The sequence below is a fragment of the Pollachius pollachius genome (assembly GCF_949987615.1).
Source record: "Pollachius pollachius genome assembly, chromosome: 15".
Taxonomy (NCBI): Eukaryota; Metazoa; Chordata; class Actinopteri; order Gadiformes; family Gadidae; genus Pollachius; species Pollachius pollachius.
Window position 1 is genome coordinate 16,207,464 of NC_136948.1, and position 18,300 is coordinate 16,225,763.

The window sequence follows — 18,300 nt, forward strand, 5'->3', positions numbered from 1 at the left end:
CTTGCATCCTTAAGTGACCACAACTACACAGATGTCGTCTACGCTGAACCAGATGTTGGTAACACTCATCTACAGGTTGGAGGAAAACCGCTCCCTCTAAGATAATTTTATGCATCGAGAATTACGTCCATAAGTTCAATTAAGCAGCTGAAGAATGTTGCAATTTATGCATATCACTAACACTCCCATTTGTTGTATAAAGCAATGGATAGCAATTCACCTTTAGCCTATAGCAAAGCCAAGATGAATAAGTATTAAAGTTAAGTTTTAAACTAGCCAGGCATGTGGCACTGCCTGTCTTCTCAAAACCATTCCAGAGCCTTTGGCAGCAAAGCAGTACCTACCAGTGTTGTGTCTATGCCAGAGGAATTACATAGAGAACTGTTTCCCGCTGAACTCAGCTCATATGCTTAACTAACCATTGAGACTGAAAGCTCATCGGCTTCTCGTTTGGACATATGCTCAAGAGATTTATCACACGCTTGTTTCTTTTTTTTTTTACATATCAAGATTTCACGCAACAGGCCGACATCAAGCCATTTTCCACCATGCCTCTTGATCAAACATTTGCAAAGCTACAAGTGAAATCCAAGAACGAGACACAATCACAAACCGAGTCAGTCTCAGAAACCCACTCAACGCAAACAAACGTGACAACCTTTGAGGCCCTTTGGCAGTCATAACAAAGGCCCCACTCAGTTGTCTGCTCTCCAATACTGATTGCTCAGTCATACATGCTATGCAACCAAAAAAAGGCTTGACATGAGTTAATGTGACATCCTAACGTACCTTCCAACGTAGTGCCTGTGCCCAGAAGAGGTTCGCCTGGACCAGAAAAGTAGCTCGCGGTCACGAAGAGTTCATACTCTGTGGTCGGTTGGAGGTTTGTGAGCAAAGCCTCTGTGGTGTCTCCATTGACGGTTGTCTCCATCAACTCGCCTCCCTCTGCGGCTTTATAAAGGATTATGTATTTGTGGACATTTCCCGGGGCGGCCCCCCATGACATTTTCATTGTGGATATGGTCTCGTCGAAGACACGAAGGTCACGGGGCGATCCACGCACTAAAGGTAACAAATAGAAAATGGTGGATCGGACAAGCATTCAAGACTCGTAAAAGACAGTTGGACTGGGTTGTATATCAGCCAAATTGTATGCTGTTACAATAAATTTCAGGATGAAAATCACACAAAAACAAAAACATATTGATCTGTCGACAAGCATGAAGAGAAATCTTAAGAGCATGTGGGGGGCCTCACCTTCCTTGGTGGTCCCGTCCACCTGGTTCGCCTGCCCGGAACCAGCGGAATACTCAGCAGACACAGACACTCGGTAGGTCGTGATGGGCAACAGCTCCTGAAGAACGATGGTGGTTTCAGGTCCACTTGTCATTGTCTGCATTAGCTCTCCCACCCCGCTCCGGGGAACATAAGTCAGGTGGTACCGGATCACCGAACCCGGCGCCGCCTGCCACGACACCCTGAAACTATCTGTCGTCTCTTCCGTCACCTCTAGGTCACGTACGGTTCCTTGTTCTGCAAAATAAACAAAACAGAACTTCTCAGACCGGTCGCTTGAGCCAGCATTGACTGGATGTCGTTAAGGTTGAGCTCTGGTCGATACGCAAAGACAAATCCTTTACCTTCTAGAGTGGTCTCTTCACCCGTCAACGGGAAACTATCTCCTTTTTCATATTGCGCAAAGACGTTGACCTCGTAGGTGGTGAGCGGGAAGAGGTGGGGCAGGACGGCAGTCGTTGTGTCGGCGGGCACCGCCAAGGAAATGTAGTTTCCGGTGTTGTCTTCAGCCTTGCGGAAGCGCACCAGGTATGACAAGGCGCTGGTGGTGGCGGCTGTCCAGGAAGTACGGAAGCTTCTGGAGGTCACCTCCGAGAACACTAAGTCCCGGGGTGGGAGAAGACCTAGGAGCAAGTAATAAACATTAGAGGATATTGGTTAGGTATTATGGCTTGTTATCATTATGGGTTTTATTCATGCCAGGGTCGTTCTGTTCTATTGCATACTATTACTACACCTGTTTAACATATTTCTGAGCATGATGTCATCCCATTACTTATTTTTCAACAGGAAACACATTATTAGTTATTGGAATGGATACAGGCCTCACTAGCTTAAGTGGTAGAGTTATCCCACCTTCACACTCTTTTTTAGTTTCGGTGGCAAATATTTTCTTAGCTTAATGGATATATTGTCCTTTTCAGCAGTGTTGCATGCAGTGTTGTGACATCCATAAAAACATGTGGTTTAATAAACAAAGTAATGCTTCTTACTCCTTTTCTTGATGTTGAGCAACTCTTGCTCAATCCTCAGGCAAATGGACTGAGTGAGCTCCTTGGAGATTCTCTGGAAGGCGTCAAAGTCCTCCACCTCAAAGACATGAGAGGCCGACGGGGGATTGGCAATGGCCTCCAGCTCAGACCTGACGGCGTCCTTGACACCCACTGCAAAGATCTCCACATCAGTGTTTCTCAGCTTAGTCGCCGGGTCCTTGAAGGAGTCCGAAGACTTCCCGTCCGTGATCAGCACCATGACGCGAGGGACGTTCTGACGTGCGCCGCGGCTGGGGATGAAGATCTTCTCCCTGACGTAGGTCATGGCTTTGCCTGTGTTGGTGGAGCCTCCGCGGTAGGGGAAGGCGCGCACGGCTTTGACCACGGCGTTGATGTCGTGGTGGGTGTTGAGGGCAAACTCTGTGTGGGGGTCCCGACTGTACTGGACCAAACTGAGCTGGACCTTGTGGGCACCAACATCAAAGGAGTTGACCAGCACCTCGAGGAAAGCACGGACCTTGGCAAAGTTTTTTAATCCGATACTGTAAGAGCCATCGACCAAGATGACCACGTCAGCCTGGACATCCACTCCCAGTGAGCATTCTGCAGACGGACACATGAAAACCTTGGTTAGTTACGGGCCTTTACAGCAGAGACAGACGTGGGTCTGCGAGTTACACAAATGAGACAAAAGAAGTGAGCAGAGAACATGCAACACTGAAAAACACTGCATCCTCACCTGTGGACACCTTGACCGGCTGGGTCTTCTCCATGGCCATGACAGGTTCACTGGGGACCAGACCTTTGAGGGCGTACAGACTGATCTCGTACTCGGTCTCTGGAGAAAGGTCGCGGACGTTGATGTTGGATTGCGTGGCACCTGTGTACAGCTCTTGGCGTTTCATGCCGGGCAACATGGGGGTGAGGGTGAGTTTGTAGCCGGAGACGTCGCCTACAGACAAGTCCCAGGTGATCCTCATCGACTTTGAGGCAATCTCTGTCACCTGCAGGTTAGAGGCCGGCTCCACCACTGAAGGTGAGGCAGGAACAATGGTGGAATGTTAAATGGTGATGGTTGTTAATGGTAGGTGTTATTTGAGGTGGGTCAAATGTTTTATTTCATCTTAACCCTCCATACTTATTTGAAGATTTATATTTTAAAGGTGCTGAGAGCTGTTATTTGGGTACAATTTGTTTCAGCAATTATTGACTGAAATGCGTTATGAGAATGGTGCCTGTCTCTGAAAGAGCCAATGTAGAATCCATCTGTTTGGGGTGGTTTAACTTCAAAGTCTTGCTCTTTTCTCTCTTTCTATACAACTCTCGAATCAAACCTACAGCACATGTAATGCATAAATACCCCATGAGATATAACAGGGGGTATGGACCTGACTGTGTCAAATTATTATTCGACTTACTTTCCTCTCCGCTAACCAGAGAATTGAGCTGGTCATCAACGCCAGCGCACACTTCCATGATGATCTTCTTCTGCACCTCTTGGATTAAGTCAAAGTTGGGTACATTGTACACGTGTTTGCTGTGAGGAGTGGATCCCATTTCCTTGAGCTCATCCTCATCGGCTCCTTTGATGCCTGGAAAGACAGATCAGAAATCCATTCATATACATACACACTATTAAGTCACTGTTAACAGTTTACAGTTTACAGTCACATATAAAATTTTGTGAATGTGATTGTCTCCATTGATCATTTCAGTTGTTTTTACTTATATTATCAATAGGATTAGAGCTAAATATATATATAGAACAATTATATATCTTGCAACCAAAACTCTGGTTGACATCAAGTCATTTCCAGGAAACAAAGAGACATTTCACATGGAAGAACGGCATTCGGCAAAACACTTAAATAAAAAAAAAATACCTAGAACAAATATTTCCACGCCAATGTTCCTTAGTCGTTTCGCATGCTCCTCCACTGGGTCCTGTGATTTTCCATCGGTGATGATCATGGCTACCTTGGGGAAAGCTTTCCTGGCACCGGCGGCCTCAGTAAAGGTGTTGTTCAGTAGGTACTCAATGGCATCACCTTGAAACAGAAGGCATATGGAATTAACGATAATGATATTTTAAATATATTTAAATAGGTAAAAGAAAATTAGGTGCTAGCCAAGTCTATGAGGATCGTCAGTGCTGTCCCTCAAAATGTGGAAATGTTGAAAGTTCTGACACTCCTATGAGCATATTGGCTCAAAGTCAACTTAGGCAGCAGACATTCTGTCTGAACTATAACTTCCATTAAGAGCTAGAAATCAATTAATGAGTCTAAACTTAAGACCCATTCAACCAATGACCTGCCCATACTATATGACCATATCTTACTATACTATGTAACAAATGACTTACACTTCACTATATAACCACACCATACCATACTATCTATCTATTTCTAACCATACAACATAAACAATGACTAATCATTCTATATAACCACAACTTACCATACTTTATATCCATATCCAACCATACAACATTACCAATGACTTACCATACTATATAACCATATCTAACTATAATATATAACCATATCTAACCATACAACATAACAAACGACTTACCATTCAATATAACCATGACTTGCCATACTATATAACCATATCTAACCATACAACATAACAAACGACTTACCATTCAATATAACCATGACTTGCCATACTATATAACCATATCCAAGCATACGATGTGGCCAATGACTAACCCACACCATGCACCCGGTGGCCCACCTGTCATTGTGTTTCCTCCCTTGTAAGGCAAGGTGCTGATGGCGTTCAGAAGGTCTCCCCTGCGGGGGTAGCGGGTGAGGGGGAACTCGGTGCGGGTGTCGGAGCTGTACTGGACGATGCCCACTCGGGTCTTGTCCTCGCCGATTTCAAAGGCGCCCGCCATGGCGCCGATGAAGCTGCGGATGTGCTTGAAGTTTTCCCGGCCCACGCTCCATGAGCCATCCACCAGGAACACCAAGTCGGTGAGGGCGCTGACAGAGCACTCTGGAGACGGCAGGAAATTGAGCATGTTATGCATATTTGTAGATTCATTGTAACCCTAACCCTTATTTAAATGATATATCTTGTGGTAAATCTCATAATTGTTCTGTACTGCGGCCCAAAACGTTTCGCCCACCCAACTATTCACCATCTGGGATTAACAAAGCACAGCTTATCATCTCCGATCTGCGAGTTAGATGTACGATACATCATAAGAGAGCGGCCTGATTACATTTCGGCAGCATTTAGACATGTTAGATAACGGGCGCATGGAAAACAAGTCAACAAGATCAGACAGGGTTCCTTTGGTCCTGCGACCGGCTCGGAAAGGTTTGGATTCCCTTTTCAAACCACTTGGTGTGGCTTGTTGCAAGCCAACAATGTGCCACCGGTCTTGAGCGATAGACTTTGCCAAGGTATGGCAGAAGCACACAATGGTCTCGTGGGGAGGGAAAAGAAGAAAAAACACATTTACTCTGCAGCCTAAATAAAAATCCAACCCGTGACAGATAGTTGGATGACTCATACCCTCCGTTCTCACATCAAAGGGAATATTAACCCGAGACATGCTGTGCCAAACGGTGGCCTGGTGGAGTCATTCCACTGGAGAGAAATATCTCTGGCTCCGTAGACCAAACACACAGCAAATGCTTTCAGCGGCAATACTCCCGAGTTTCACGCTTTAAAAAGCCAGGAGATTCAAAATAATACAATGAAAATTCCCTGGAACACTGGAGATAGCTCTATTAAAGTAATTGGCCGGTATCAACATCTGGACTTAAAGCATCCAGTCCCTCCACGGTCTCATCAGGCCTGAATTCTGTTCTTGTTATCCTCACGAGAGGAGAACAACCTCTTCCAAATTCCTCCGCTAGGTCAAAAGCTTAAGGAACAAAGAAGATAGGAAACAATCGGGGCGGTTGTGAAAGAGGCTACATCATCCTAATCCCAGAAATAAGCTTCTTGGATCATCTGAACCTGAGGGACCCATTTCCAGTCAAGACAGAACTCACACGCTTCGGAAAAATGCGAACCAGTTTGACTTCTCCCTGCCACAGACTGGAATCTCCGTAGGAAAACACAAAAGAAAACAAAAAGATTTCCCATCAACCACTGTAATCCTTTCCACACCTTTCCACGTCCATAACGACTAACACCCCCTCCCCTCCCTACCCTCCTCCTCCACATTTTAAGGGTCAAAATAAAATGAGGTCATCAACGCAGCACGGAGCGATGAGGGCAGAGGTCTCTCTGTACCCACCACTTGCTCTAATAACAGAACCCTACTGTCTTCTAGCTCCCAGGCCTTCCTATGTTGCCTTGTTTTATGTACTGACTGGTTTCAATTACAGGGAGTGAATGCATGTGTTCCCCCAGCCACTGTCTGCAAACCTCCCCCCACCACCACCACCACCACCACCACCCCACCCATTGCCTTCTTCCCGGGGACAACCCAGCACGTTGTGTGCAATGGAGATCGTTAAGCAGCGGAATTAAACCGGTGGAAGACATATTATTGAATTCCGATGGAAGGAAAGGAGAAAGGGAGAAAATAAATTGGGGGGGGAGGGGGCGAAGACATGCCCAGTTGAGAATTTGAGCCGCCAGAACCGTAAAAATATACTCACTGATTGCATCTGTCTGTGGCTTCTTGACCCGTCCACTTGTGTTACTGGACTGGACTGAAAACACAGGAGAAATGAACACAGTGAGCCCTCGTCCCTGTGTCAGAATGGAACTTTTTGCTTTGTATTTCTTCCCAGTGGAAAGGAAAAAAGAGCTCGGAGCCCAAGGTGTTAAAAAAGTCTGTGGATGGGACTCCGTAATCACTAGCACACATTGCTATAAACAATGGGTTTTTTCAGCACTCAATACAAAGAAGAAATTTATATTGGCTTACTCCATGTTTTGTGTGGCTTCAAAGTAAGGTTTTTTAAACAGAGTAATACACATAATTGTAGCATCTAGATGTATTATCGCTCAGGTAAATACAATCGTTCACTCTGTGTTGGATGAAATCAAAATAAATGTGAGAAAAAAAACAGCCCTATTCCTGTTCTTTCGCTCACTCAGCAATGGATGCAACCAAAGTTTATCATTTAATTCCAAGAAGTAATGGTCTGTGTGAATAATGCTATGTAAATATTTGAAATAAGATAGTTTAACCACAATTACTGAAATGGGATCGATTGGCACTTACTGGTGAGCTGCCCGAATATGTTGATACTCTCCTCTGACCCATGGTAGGAGTTGATGGACACAGAGTAGTCCACGTCAGGGGTCAGATCGGTGATCGAAGTCTGAGTAGACGTATAGGGCAGACTAAAGTCTCTACTTGGTTCATCTAGTGGGGGAAGGGAAATTCAAAAGTGAAACATTAAACATAGAATGAAACTTGTGAATACTCTGGGAACGGGATCTGAGAGGAGGTGCATTGTGCAGGGGTGCCATACCAACCTGTATTTGATATAACTTGTAATCTGTAGCCCGTTATGCTGGACGATGGGCTTGTCCAAGACATTTGCACTGTGTTTTCATTTAGAATTTTAAATTTTAGATCTGAGGGGGGTTCCACTGCAAATAACAGCAAAAAAAAATGAAAAAAATGTTAAACCACAACAAACAACATATCGATCTGTAAATGTCATTTTGAAATGAGATGTACAAATGAAAATATTTGAATGCACTTAGATTTTTAATCTAGGGCATTCACATAAAGCCCTACAACAAACACTTCACGGTGTGAAGTGGAGATGTTTATTGTTAGGGAAGGACGGACAGACATTCATTTTGCAAAGATGGCAAATCAAAAACACATAACAACAAAAACAACAACAAAAACAACAGAGAGTGAGTGTGAAGCCATTTCGGAACAATTAAATGGCATTTGTTTGAGTTGCGAAAACCGAGACGGCTGGCAATTCAAAGCACCGGAACACAGTACATGTGCACACGATTTCAAACAAGGTCTTTCCAAATGCAAACACTGGGTGAACCATTCAACACATGCTGAGTGCACTCATTACGACGCATGCCTTAACCACCCACCCTGCCCACCCACCCCACCCAATCCCAAAAAGGAAAACACAGCTCTCGTTATGACAAGTGTAACACAGAAATATATTACATTTACAACAGTTGTCTCATTCTGAAGGTACTGATTATACAATGGAATCAAGTTGCCAGGTAATGTAAGTCCCTGAAGAGCAGACGGACAGAATTGAACATTATGTTGTATATACAGAGTATATACAACATATTTCGGTTAAAGGTGTGAGGTAATTATGCTGTATTACCAAAGCAAAAACTCTTTACACAAGTCATTGGCACACATCCATTGCAAACCTCGCAAAAGAATACACAATTTGTCCCAAGACACTTGTGTACTTTCTTTTTTGTGAGTAAGCGTCAGGCGATAAAGGTAACTAATGAAAAAAATCTAAAAACACATCTGCTTGTACTTAAAAAATTCACATGACAAAAGTAACACGCGTGTCCACACGAAGCTGATTGGATCACAGACATCTCACAGGGTCATGCATGATGTAGATGAGAAAGTTGCTTGGTGCACAACAACTTTCAACTGACTGGATTATAGTTTCCATGTACAGTTGGGGGACACCACAGAGACAGATGGAAAACTATATTTTAAAATGATATTCTTCCATGCAGCTTGCATGGCGTGAAACTCTGTTAGGCGAGGAGTTAAGGAAAACAGATGGAAAACTAACAAGGAAAACTAAGAAGGATAATAATAGCGTGTGTTAAAAGTGCACAATAGTGTAAGTTCTATTTGAAGAGTTAAAATCCAAAATGTAGTATTGCCGTCATGCTTCTGCATACTTGTTAAATATATGAATATAAAGGATTTGAATATTGTTTTGCTAGTAAATATATAAAGCCAATATATTATATGCTTTTATTTGTGAACTAAATTCAAATCAATCTTCTTTTAAAATCCAGTAGTTCATATATTACATTTTGGGTTAAAACCTTTTTTTGATGGATTGATATTCATTGACATATTGTGTTATAGAGGCCGTGAAGGCTTTCTCTCGAACTTGACTTATAATTGTTACATCACTTAGTCCCACAGCTAATTTCTTTGTTGAATTTTATGCAAGTTCATATATCACTATAGAAAAATAAAAACATGCTCTGAGAATATAACGAAATAAAGATTAAATAACTAAACACCTTTATACAATTCTGTTGTGCAGCACAATTCTATTAGTCAAGTATACTATTAATGGTTCTTGAGTAGACTGTGATACCAAAGCAGCCAATTTTACTGAAAATACTCTTAACTGAGGTAAAGGGCTATGAATATAAATAGTTAACTTAGCTACACATAATCATCAGTCCTGAGTTCAAGTGATGTCCTAGTGCAGTAAGTATCCATGCATGAAGCAGAATCCTAAAAAGCCAAGCAGGGAAATATAAACAGCATGCAAGCCGTCGAGTTGTGGTCCATGAAGAATGTGGTCCATGGGACGCAAGAATATCATTGTAAAATAATAAGTTTGGAGGCGGAAGCCATAGCTCGGGACAAACTGAGTGCACAGGCAGATGACAAAGACGGGACCCCGTGCCCGCTGGAAACAAGAGGCCCTTGGATGGGAAGAGCACCAACCTGCAGCATCCACTCAAGCCGGCTTCCAAATCTCTTCCAGTTCTCATCTTCAACACACCAAGCACGGTTGGACGCGTTCTCGAAACAGAGTGAACGTGTCTCTTTGGATGTGTGTGCGTGTGTGTGTGTGTTTGTGTGAACGACTTCTGTGTAATGGTGGACGGTGGATAATAACGCATCGGTATGTCCAGGGTGGAAACCCTAATGACACAATTGGATTTTAACTTTTTTTAAATTGTACATAACATTTATAAGGATAACGATAATTTTTTAAAGGATTATAAGAACTCATGTAGAATTCTATCAAGGGTGAGAAAAATGTGCTATTTTCGATAAAAAGCGAAAAATCATGGTTGTTGGGTTTGTCATGAATATGGGAGTCTATCACATCAACCACTCGTGAGGGGGCCAGGGAACCGTCCTTCCCTGGCCCCGGCAGGCCAGAGTCTGGCTACTGTTCTGTTAACAGTCCTCTTTCTCCATCCATCTATCCAGCCAACCAGCCAGCCATCCTGGTCTGAACTGCTGCCAACAGTGGAGGCAGCAAAGAGGAGGTGGAGGAGGAGGAGGAGGAGGAGGAAAGAGCATTGACTCCCAGAGAGGCAGAACAGATGCCAAAGTAATTCCACAACATGTGCTGACATTAAACATTACTGCATATTAACTTTCCATATGAATTGCAACTCAGCGTTTTCGCAAAAGCCCGCAAAATGAGGCCTGAGAAAGGCTCTTTGTCTTTGAGCTGTCTGAGGATTAATTTGCGATTCTCATATTACATCTTTCCATTCTGTTAGAGGGAAGATATATGGGAGAAGGCATGCGATTGATTTAACCCTGCGCTGTTCAGCTGTGAAAAAATAAATAAAATCTGGAGATTTCCACTCTATCTTTTCCAGTTTGAGTTGTCAATGGAAAAAAATTGAATAAAAAAACAAAGACTAGTTATTAGGAATGTCTAATTGTTTAGGAAATGTGATACATATCACAATCCTTCATCATTCTGTACAAGCATAAAAGAGGATGAAGGGATTACTTATTTTCAGTGACTTTAGCTTGCAGTGTGATACTAGCTTAAGTTTATAATCACAACTTGCATTTTATTGCAATAAAATAACTAATTGCAGACATAACGGTAATAAAATTACAATTCTAAAACCAGGGATAAACCGACACAGTATCAAATCTGCTGGGATCGTACAAACAATTAGAAAACGTGCTCAAATTGAACAGATAATTTCTCAAATCTGCCCCCAAAAAACTGGATCTGGAGATTACGAACTAACATAATCACATGCTGTAATTTCGACATTGAGGGAGCAGGAGACAAGCCTTCTACATAATTAGTCCGTACAAAATGACAAACATCTGTTCATTTACTAAAATACACATGAGAATTCATAAAGACCAGGAAAAATGAGCATACACATACACCTGGAAATAACTTTATTCAACGTATCCACACAGTTTCGGCCTTTCTCTCGCGTGATTGCTCGCTCAATAACCCTCTAACTGCAAGCAACCAACAGGTAGCACGGAGTGAGAGCGCGAGAGAGGGAGAGAGAGAGAGAGAGAGAGAGAGAGAGAGAGAGAGAGAGAGAGAGAGAGAGAGAGAGAGAGAGAGAGAGAGAGAGAGAGAGAGAGAGAGAGAGAGAGAGAGAGAGAGAGAGAGAGAGAGAGAGAGAGAGAGAGAGAGAGAGAGAGAGAGAGAGAGAGAGAGAGAGAGAGAGTATGTGAAGCAATAAGAAGGAAAGGAGGAGGTTGTGGTAGTTGAATTTACCTTGGGCTTCTACGGAGGAGAGAAGGACTGCCACAAGGGCAGCCGTGGCTAATGTTAGCCCTATCTTCATGGTTAGCCTTTTTGGGTCAGCAGTGCATGAATCAGCCTAGGGACCAAGGGACCATTCATCATTGTTGTTGTTTTTATGTGAACTTAGTTGGCAAAGTCACGGTTCTGTACATTTCATATTTGATTGCATCAGCCTGTACTAAAATCATCCAAAAGGGATACATTTAAATAATAATTTGGAGGGGGGACTCACATTGTTTAAGTGCAATTTCAGTTGACAATAAAAAATTTTTTTTCATATTCCCATGTGAGATGTATTTAAAAATGTATCTGATAGTCGCCATTGAATTTACTAACGTTTTCGTTACAAACGGGATTTTTGCTCATATGCCATTTTATTAGTTGATAGTGCGCCCCGCCTAGCGCATAGTTATGCACAATGCAGTTCGTTCACGCGTTTTAATAACCAAAAAAGGTGATATTGTATTTCATCAAAAACAGCGACTAGTCTGAAATTAATTCATGTTCTTATAATTCTGATTCATTTCGACGTCGTCATTGAGTGATGTCTGACCTCTGTAACACTAAGCTAGGGAACTCAGCTGTCAAGTCAATTAGACTACCCAACTATTAGTTTAGTCAACTACGAACAGCTAAACAATCGAAAAACCGTTTTTAATAAAAACCTGGCCCACATAGGACCTTTAAACTAAACAACACGAAAGGCATCACTAAACACATTTTCACATAAAAGAAGAATTATGAACATTGAGACCCACGCACTTTAAAAAACAAAAACAAATAAACTGTCTATAGGTCCATCAAATCACATATTAATAAGTTATTCACATTGAGTGTAAAAATTGTACTTCATCATAAAGTCCCATTACTCACCTAAATCGACTCCAAAAAAAATGCAGCGACCAACTTTCAGTGCAGCCTCCTTGAAGACTCCCCCTCTGGAAACTGAGAGATTTCAGGAGCTGCGGGTGGAAGCTTGTCTCTCCTCTCTGGCTACTGGAACCTCAGCCAGCAGATGTCCAGGGTGGAATAGGCTCTTTCCAAGTGGGAAGAATCTTTCCACAATTGGCTACTTAATAGGGGGGGCAGTTCCCAACTCCCATTTTTACCATCTCTACCATGCGTAAGTAGGGGAAACTGTTGGTGGTGACTATTAGTGCCCTCCTATCCCCGCTTTCTCAACAAAATGCATTCCTTAATAAGGAAAAAGTAGGAAAATAAACGACATTATTGTTCAACACATGATGGTAGCCTACTGTTTCCCCTTTATGCAGGCTGAAATTGACCCACAATCCACTTGGGTTGTAGCCTAGCTATTTAGGCACAGGAATGGCTAAATTCCTAAATGCCGTTGGTTTATAGGCCAAACGGTTAAATTAATAAAAGTCAATGTCGAATTAAAAATATATAGAAAATACAATTATTATAGAATTATTTAATAAATGTTAACATTTTATAATATGCTTTTCTTGGAGATTGATGTTATTATGACTGCAAATGTTGCAAATGAGACATTAAGGCCTACACACCGTTTGCATACGATGTGTTACAAAAGACACGAGTGTCATCATTTGAAGAAAAGTCTTGCTGTCTCAGGGCTCTTCAGAATATTGTAATGAAGTCATTTGGTGCCCTCTAGTGCTCACACGGATACTGACCTCTCAACAGCCAGACAGGTAATACTAGAGAATGCCTAACAATTATCAGTTCCCAATACATTCTTTCTTGTTTATTCTCAACAGCTGTCCAACTGATATATAACCACAAATGTTGGCAATTCTAAAGCCTGCCATCATATATTTGGGAAATCACACCAAGATATTTGTCAACAGTATTTTTATTGCAACACAAGAAACCATATATATACATATAAATATACATTTAAAGATATTCTTGGTCCTTGGAATACAACCTAAAAACGAGAAACTAAACAAAATGGCTGTTTAAATAAAATGACTGCTATTTTATCAACAATCAAATAGCACACCGTTTTGAAGAATCAGCAAAAAAATGTGACACTTTTAAAGTGCTTATCATTTAGTCGTCTTTGAACAACGCAAGAAAAATTAAATACCCAAAATATATATTCTGTGCTGTGGTCGGCAGAATGTTACCCAATAGCCTACCAGTTAAATAACACTGTCCAGACATGTATACTCGTAGTGTATTTTATCCATGAAGATCTACGTTTTGCATGCCTTAGAATAAAAATAATCAATACAAGTAAGATTGGGCTCTCTAGAATGAGTAAATTAATCTAAATTTTGGTGTATAGACAAATATTTAAAAAAGATTATAATAATTGACTCACTACTGCTTCAAGATATTTGCAAATGAGCATACCACCTCACCCCAAGACCAACTGAAAACAGCTAGTTGCAAAAATATACCCTTGCACATTCATCAGCAGGACGCATTACAGTATACGACAAAAAAGACGTAAAACACACGCATTCTTTACAACTAAAGACCATCACTGATAAAAAAAAGCAGAAGATACACAGAAGATACACACAGGGCTCAACCTTGCAGAAGAACCATTGAACATCGTAATGCTCATATAGACATCAGCTATGCTTTCTTTGTTTCTTGCAGGCATGGGATCCCCTTCTAAAGAAGAAAATGACATATACACACACACGCGCACACAGGCATTTAACTAGACCCGTGCAATCAGGCCGCGACAACAAGAGAAAACGACAGCCAAACAAACAGCCCTGATTTTCTTCCTCGGATCGGGAACGCGGCTGGTGAAGGCGGCCAAGGCATGCGGAGCGTGGGCGCCTGGCGGAGGAGCGTCGCACAGGAAGCGCCTCAGTTGGGAATGTCGGCGCTGCTGCTGCGGTTGTCGTACTTGTGGTGGATGATGAGCAGCACCACGGCCAGGAAGAAGCAGACCGACCCCACCGTGATGTAGGCGATGCCCAGGAAGGGGTTCTTGCCGCCCATCCATGAGATGGTGCTCAGGATCACGCGCTTACGGCCGTCGAAGCTGCGCACCGGGTAATCTGATAATGCGGTTAAAGGGTTTGCCTTGTTTTGCATCGAGTTTAAAAATAAACAAAGCATGCACTTCCCATTTTCTATTGTCCATTGTGCTTCTATAGCCTCCGTTTATTTGGATAGAGAGCTTCACAGGCCCACGTTATGCCAAGACCCCTGACGCTGTGCATTCTGCTAAAAATTGAACTACACATGGACAGCCTGCTCAGTCTTGCCTGCTACGTTTTCTGGTTAATTTAAATTGTGTACATGCTCATTTGTATGACAAGTCAAAGATGCAAAGATCAGCAGGGGTCAGTAAATGATAGTCTGGGAACCAGAAGAATCTGAGAGCTCAGGTTGATAGGTTGGTAGATTTGCTTCTACATAAGATTCTGGCCCTACAGATTTGCAGTAGACCTGGCCTGGGTCAAGTGACTCACAACCGTTTTAATCTAATTTGGGGCAGGTTTGATACAATGAGTGTACAGAGAAGTGCTGCATGGGAGGCATTTTAATAAGCAACCAAGATGGCTACCGCTGATGTGTTACACTTTATGTTGTCCTGATTGGTTCTAGGTCCATCCAGTTGCGTCCAAATGCTTAAACTTAATTTGTCACTTTGGTGGAATTTTTATGGACTACACTCCATAATAATAACCCAAGCAATCAAGTCAATCAAACCTTCTGCATCCTGAAATTGGACTGCTGTGAGTGGCAATAGGGAAAGCCTGAACAGCAATATGGCATTCCTAAATGAATAGAAAGCGTCTTGTACTGAGAAAAAAGCACTGGTAAGACACAAGCACACATTTCATACACTCTGATGATGGCCGAGGACTTACTCATACAAAGGAGTTAGGTTTTCTTTGAAAACAATGTAAATTAATAGCATTGAAAGAATTAGCAAGTGCTTAGAATAAGCACTATATAACACGTCAGTGGGAACCAAAAGGATACTGTAGGAGACTTCCAGCTCATATTTGCCACTGGCCAGCGTCGGGGCATCCGCCTTCTTCTGGATGATGCGGTACAGCTTGCGGAAGGTGGGCAGGGCGGCCGTGCGCATCCACACGATGAAGTCCTCGTTGATGAAGCCGTTGTTCTCGGGGTCGTTGGGGTCCAACTCGAACACGGGCGTCCTCCAGTTCACCGGCTTCGATGTGCCTGAGGAGGTGGGGGAGATATCAGAAAAGTTAATGGACAAATTGATGGACAGAAATAATAATAGTAAAATTTAGTAAATAGCAATTGACTTCTAATGAGGTAATCAAGGTATTTAAGGTGTACTTGAATCACAATTAAAATTACATTCCACCAAATCCATTGCAACCTCACATAATCTCAGTCTATTGATTTCCTTTTATTTCTTAAAGCTGATTTGATGGAGTGAATTTTCCCTCATGGCTACGCAGCCAAGCAGGTGACCAATCAGAGTACACTCACGTGGCCCAGACTGTGATTCTTTCCAAGACTGTTATTTGGCGTAGTTGTGGATACATCCCTCTGTCATAGGTTATGGATAACTTACGTTTTAAAGTTCTTGTTGTCCATCATCTAAATAGACTTAAGTCACGTGGAAGCAAACGGTTCAGCAGAACAAATATTACAATCTTGTGACATAATAAGTCAATTACCTTGGAAGGCAACGGTGAGGTTGTCATTTCCACCCGGGTTCCTGAACTTGACGTGCTTGTCGGTCCACCAGGCGATGCCCTTCTTCATCAGAACAACGGGAGTCCGGGTGCCGTTGCTCAGGTAGTACAGCTCTAGAGTGTCTGCGGACACAACAAGGATGTGGAGCCAAATAAAGAACGTCAATATGGCACAGCTGAAATACAAAAACAACCCTGCCTTGTCCGCACACCGATAAACCAATAATTTGTTCTCGAAAGTGCACTCAAGATATGCGATTTCACTCAGGGTTCAACTGGCAATGCAATCTAAATGGTTTACAGGAAAGAACAGGCACAAAGGGCCAGGGACGTCTGCTCACCATCAAGATGACTTACCGTTGAAAAGGCTGTTAGCGATGGCGCCACATGGAGCAATAGGAAGGCCATCGCTCATTCGGTAGGGATCACATTCCTTGCTCGGGCTCTGCACAATAGAGGACGATGTCAAAGATGTAGCGAAAAGCAGATCCGTTTCGAGCACTGCTTGAAATGTGGCAAATATGTAAACGGTCACATCATATTAATGTTCACACGAAAAAGGCCCCTTCGACTCGGATACCTTTAATGATGTCAGATCACCGTTCAGCTGGCTGTCGTCCCTGGATTTAACGTAGCGTCTGTGATTTTGATAGAAGTTGGATAGGCCGTAGTACATGAAGACATTGCTCTGCAGGGGAAGATATGTAAAATGGGTCAATGTGACTTTATGAGGGAAAAAAATCTGTTTTAAACCAAACTAGGACCATGACACACCTAGTTTTCTATTTCAGGTGAAGACAAACTACTTCTGCATAATATTGGAATCAAACAACACGAAGCAAATACTTGTTGCATTGTGGAGTTCTGTGTGATCATCACACACAGCAAAGTACACACAAGTTCCTGTATAAGACTGTGGTTTTACAAAGGTCGGCTCCTCTCAACAGGCAACTAGAACGGTCGACTTGTCAGCAGTGCCCTGAGTGAGGGGAGCAAAGAACTCACTAATGGCATGGTCTAAAACCGGAGTAATCGATTATCATAACAGCCTGCTGTAGACAGTACGGAAATGATCAAGGTCTGAGCCAAGCCGTAAGTGACTATTTGAAAACATTGTCAGACAACGTTAATTTAAGAGCAGACAGTTATACCTCAAAGGGTTGTACAAGGGTGAAAGGCACTTTACAGGTGCAGGAACTCGTGCTGTTCCAGCTGTAGTTCTGAGCGCAGTTGTAGCATGGACTGGACGCGTCGATACCAGTGTAATCAATCTGAAAACAATACAGACACATGAGCGCGTTTTGCAAAACAAACCAGCGTAGACGATGAATAACTTGATACCATAGCATTGTTTTACTGCCCAGGAACATGAGCCCATCATCACCTCGAACTCCTTGATGTTATTCGAAGTCACAAACAAGCCGATGCCAATGGGGATGAAGATGAGGCCGATGACAAAGAAAGCGGGCAGTACGGTGCCAGCCGTCAAGATCGGCTGCCACGCAGGTAACCTCTGCTGCTTGAACGCCGTGTTGTCCGGCTTTTTGCTTTTGACAGCTCCTGCTCCACCATTGCTCGGTGCACCCGAGTGATGTCCGTCCTCTTCCTTGGCGTTGTAGCCTGACGCCATCATGGCAGCGAACGCTCACCAAACAGCACAGTAATCCAGTTTAGTTTCGGATATGTTATATCCGACGTCCCAAGTAGGAACAGCAAATTTGAATGCGAAAACGTTACAGAAAAAAACGTATAAAATGTCAATGTGAGTATTGGACCCGCGATTATGTATAGTGCTGTGTTTGTGTTGATTTTAAGTAAGCTGCTCTGAGAAAGGGAAGACGAAATGTAGGAAGTATCTTGACCAATGGTCTGTTGATGCGTCATTGCAACGTCATACAAAAAGTTAACGGCTCGTCACATGTCTAGTAATCT

At 42.8% G+C, this 18,300-nt stretch overlaps 2 protein-coding genes across 6 annotated transcripts in view; both read right to left on the reverse strand.

Moving 5' to 3' along the window:
- The window catches only part of col12a1a (collagen, type XII, alpha 1a), a 63,031-nt gene extending 50,282 nt beyond the window's left edge, over positions 1-12,749 (reverse strand). For all 5 annotated transcript variants that reach the window (XM_079752457.1, XM_079752456.1, XM_079752455.1 and 2 more), the window contains exons 1-13: positions 12,605-12,749; positions 11,702-11,807; positions 7,749-7,865; positions 7,492-7,635; positions 6,920-6,973; positions 5,031-5,294; positions 4,172-4,336; positions 3,707-3,880; positions 3,028-3,318; positions 2,289-2,891; positions 1,641-1,919; positions 1,258-1,533; positions 790-1,062 (exon numbers count right to left, since the gene is read on the reverse strand). In XM_079752457.1, the coding sequence (XP_079608583.1) occupies positions 790-1,062; positions 1,258-1,533; positions 1,641-1,919; positions 2,289-2,891; positions 3,028-3,318; positions 3,707-3,880; positions 4,172-4,336; positions 5,031-5,294; positions 6,920-6,973; positions 7,492-7,635; positions 7,749-7,865; positions 11,702-11,771 (2,710 nt within the window). In that variant the 5' untranslated portion in view covers positions 11,772-11,807; positions 12,605-12,749. The remainder of the gene's footprint in view (positions 1-789; positions 1,063-1,257; positions 1,534-1,640; positions 1,920-2,288; positions 2,892-3,027; positions 3,319-3,706; positions 3,881-4,171; positions 4,337-5,030; positions 5,295-6,919; positions 6,974-7,491; positions 7,636-7,748; positions 7,866-11,701; positions 11,808-12,604) is intronic.
- An 801-nt stretch (positions 12,750-13,550) lies between these two features.
- Positions 13,551-18,234, reverse strand: tmem30aa (transmembrane protein 30Aa). Its single transcript, XM_079752878.1, has 7 exons — positions 17,753-18,234; positions 17,520-17,639; positions 16,949-17,056; positions 16,726-16,813; positions 16,351-16,491; positions 15,674-15,880; positions 13,551-14,739 (listed from the first exon to the last, which is right to left on the reverse strand). The coding sequence occupies exons 1-7, from the start codon at positions 17,999-18,001 to the stop codon at positions 14,546-14,548; spliced, it is 1,107 nt and encodes a 368-aa protein (XP_079609004.1). The 5' UTR covers positions 18,002-18,234; the 3' UTR covers positions 13,551-14,545.
- Between the last annotated feature and the right edge of the window lie 66 nt (positions 18,235-18,300).

Coding starts and splice junctions, on each gene's coding strand:
- tmem30aa (XM_079752878.1), bottom strand. CDS start 18,001: ATGATGGCGTCAGGCTACAACGCCAAGGAAGAGGACGGACATCACTCG. Junction 17,640..17,752: donor ATAACATCAAGGAGTTCGAG/GTGATGATGGGC, acceptor TATTGTTTTCAG/ATTGATTACACTGGTATCGA. Junction 14,740..15,673: donor TGAGCTGGAAGTCTCCTACA/GTATCCTTTTGG, acceptor CCGCATTATCAG/ATTACCCGGTGCGCAGCTTC.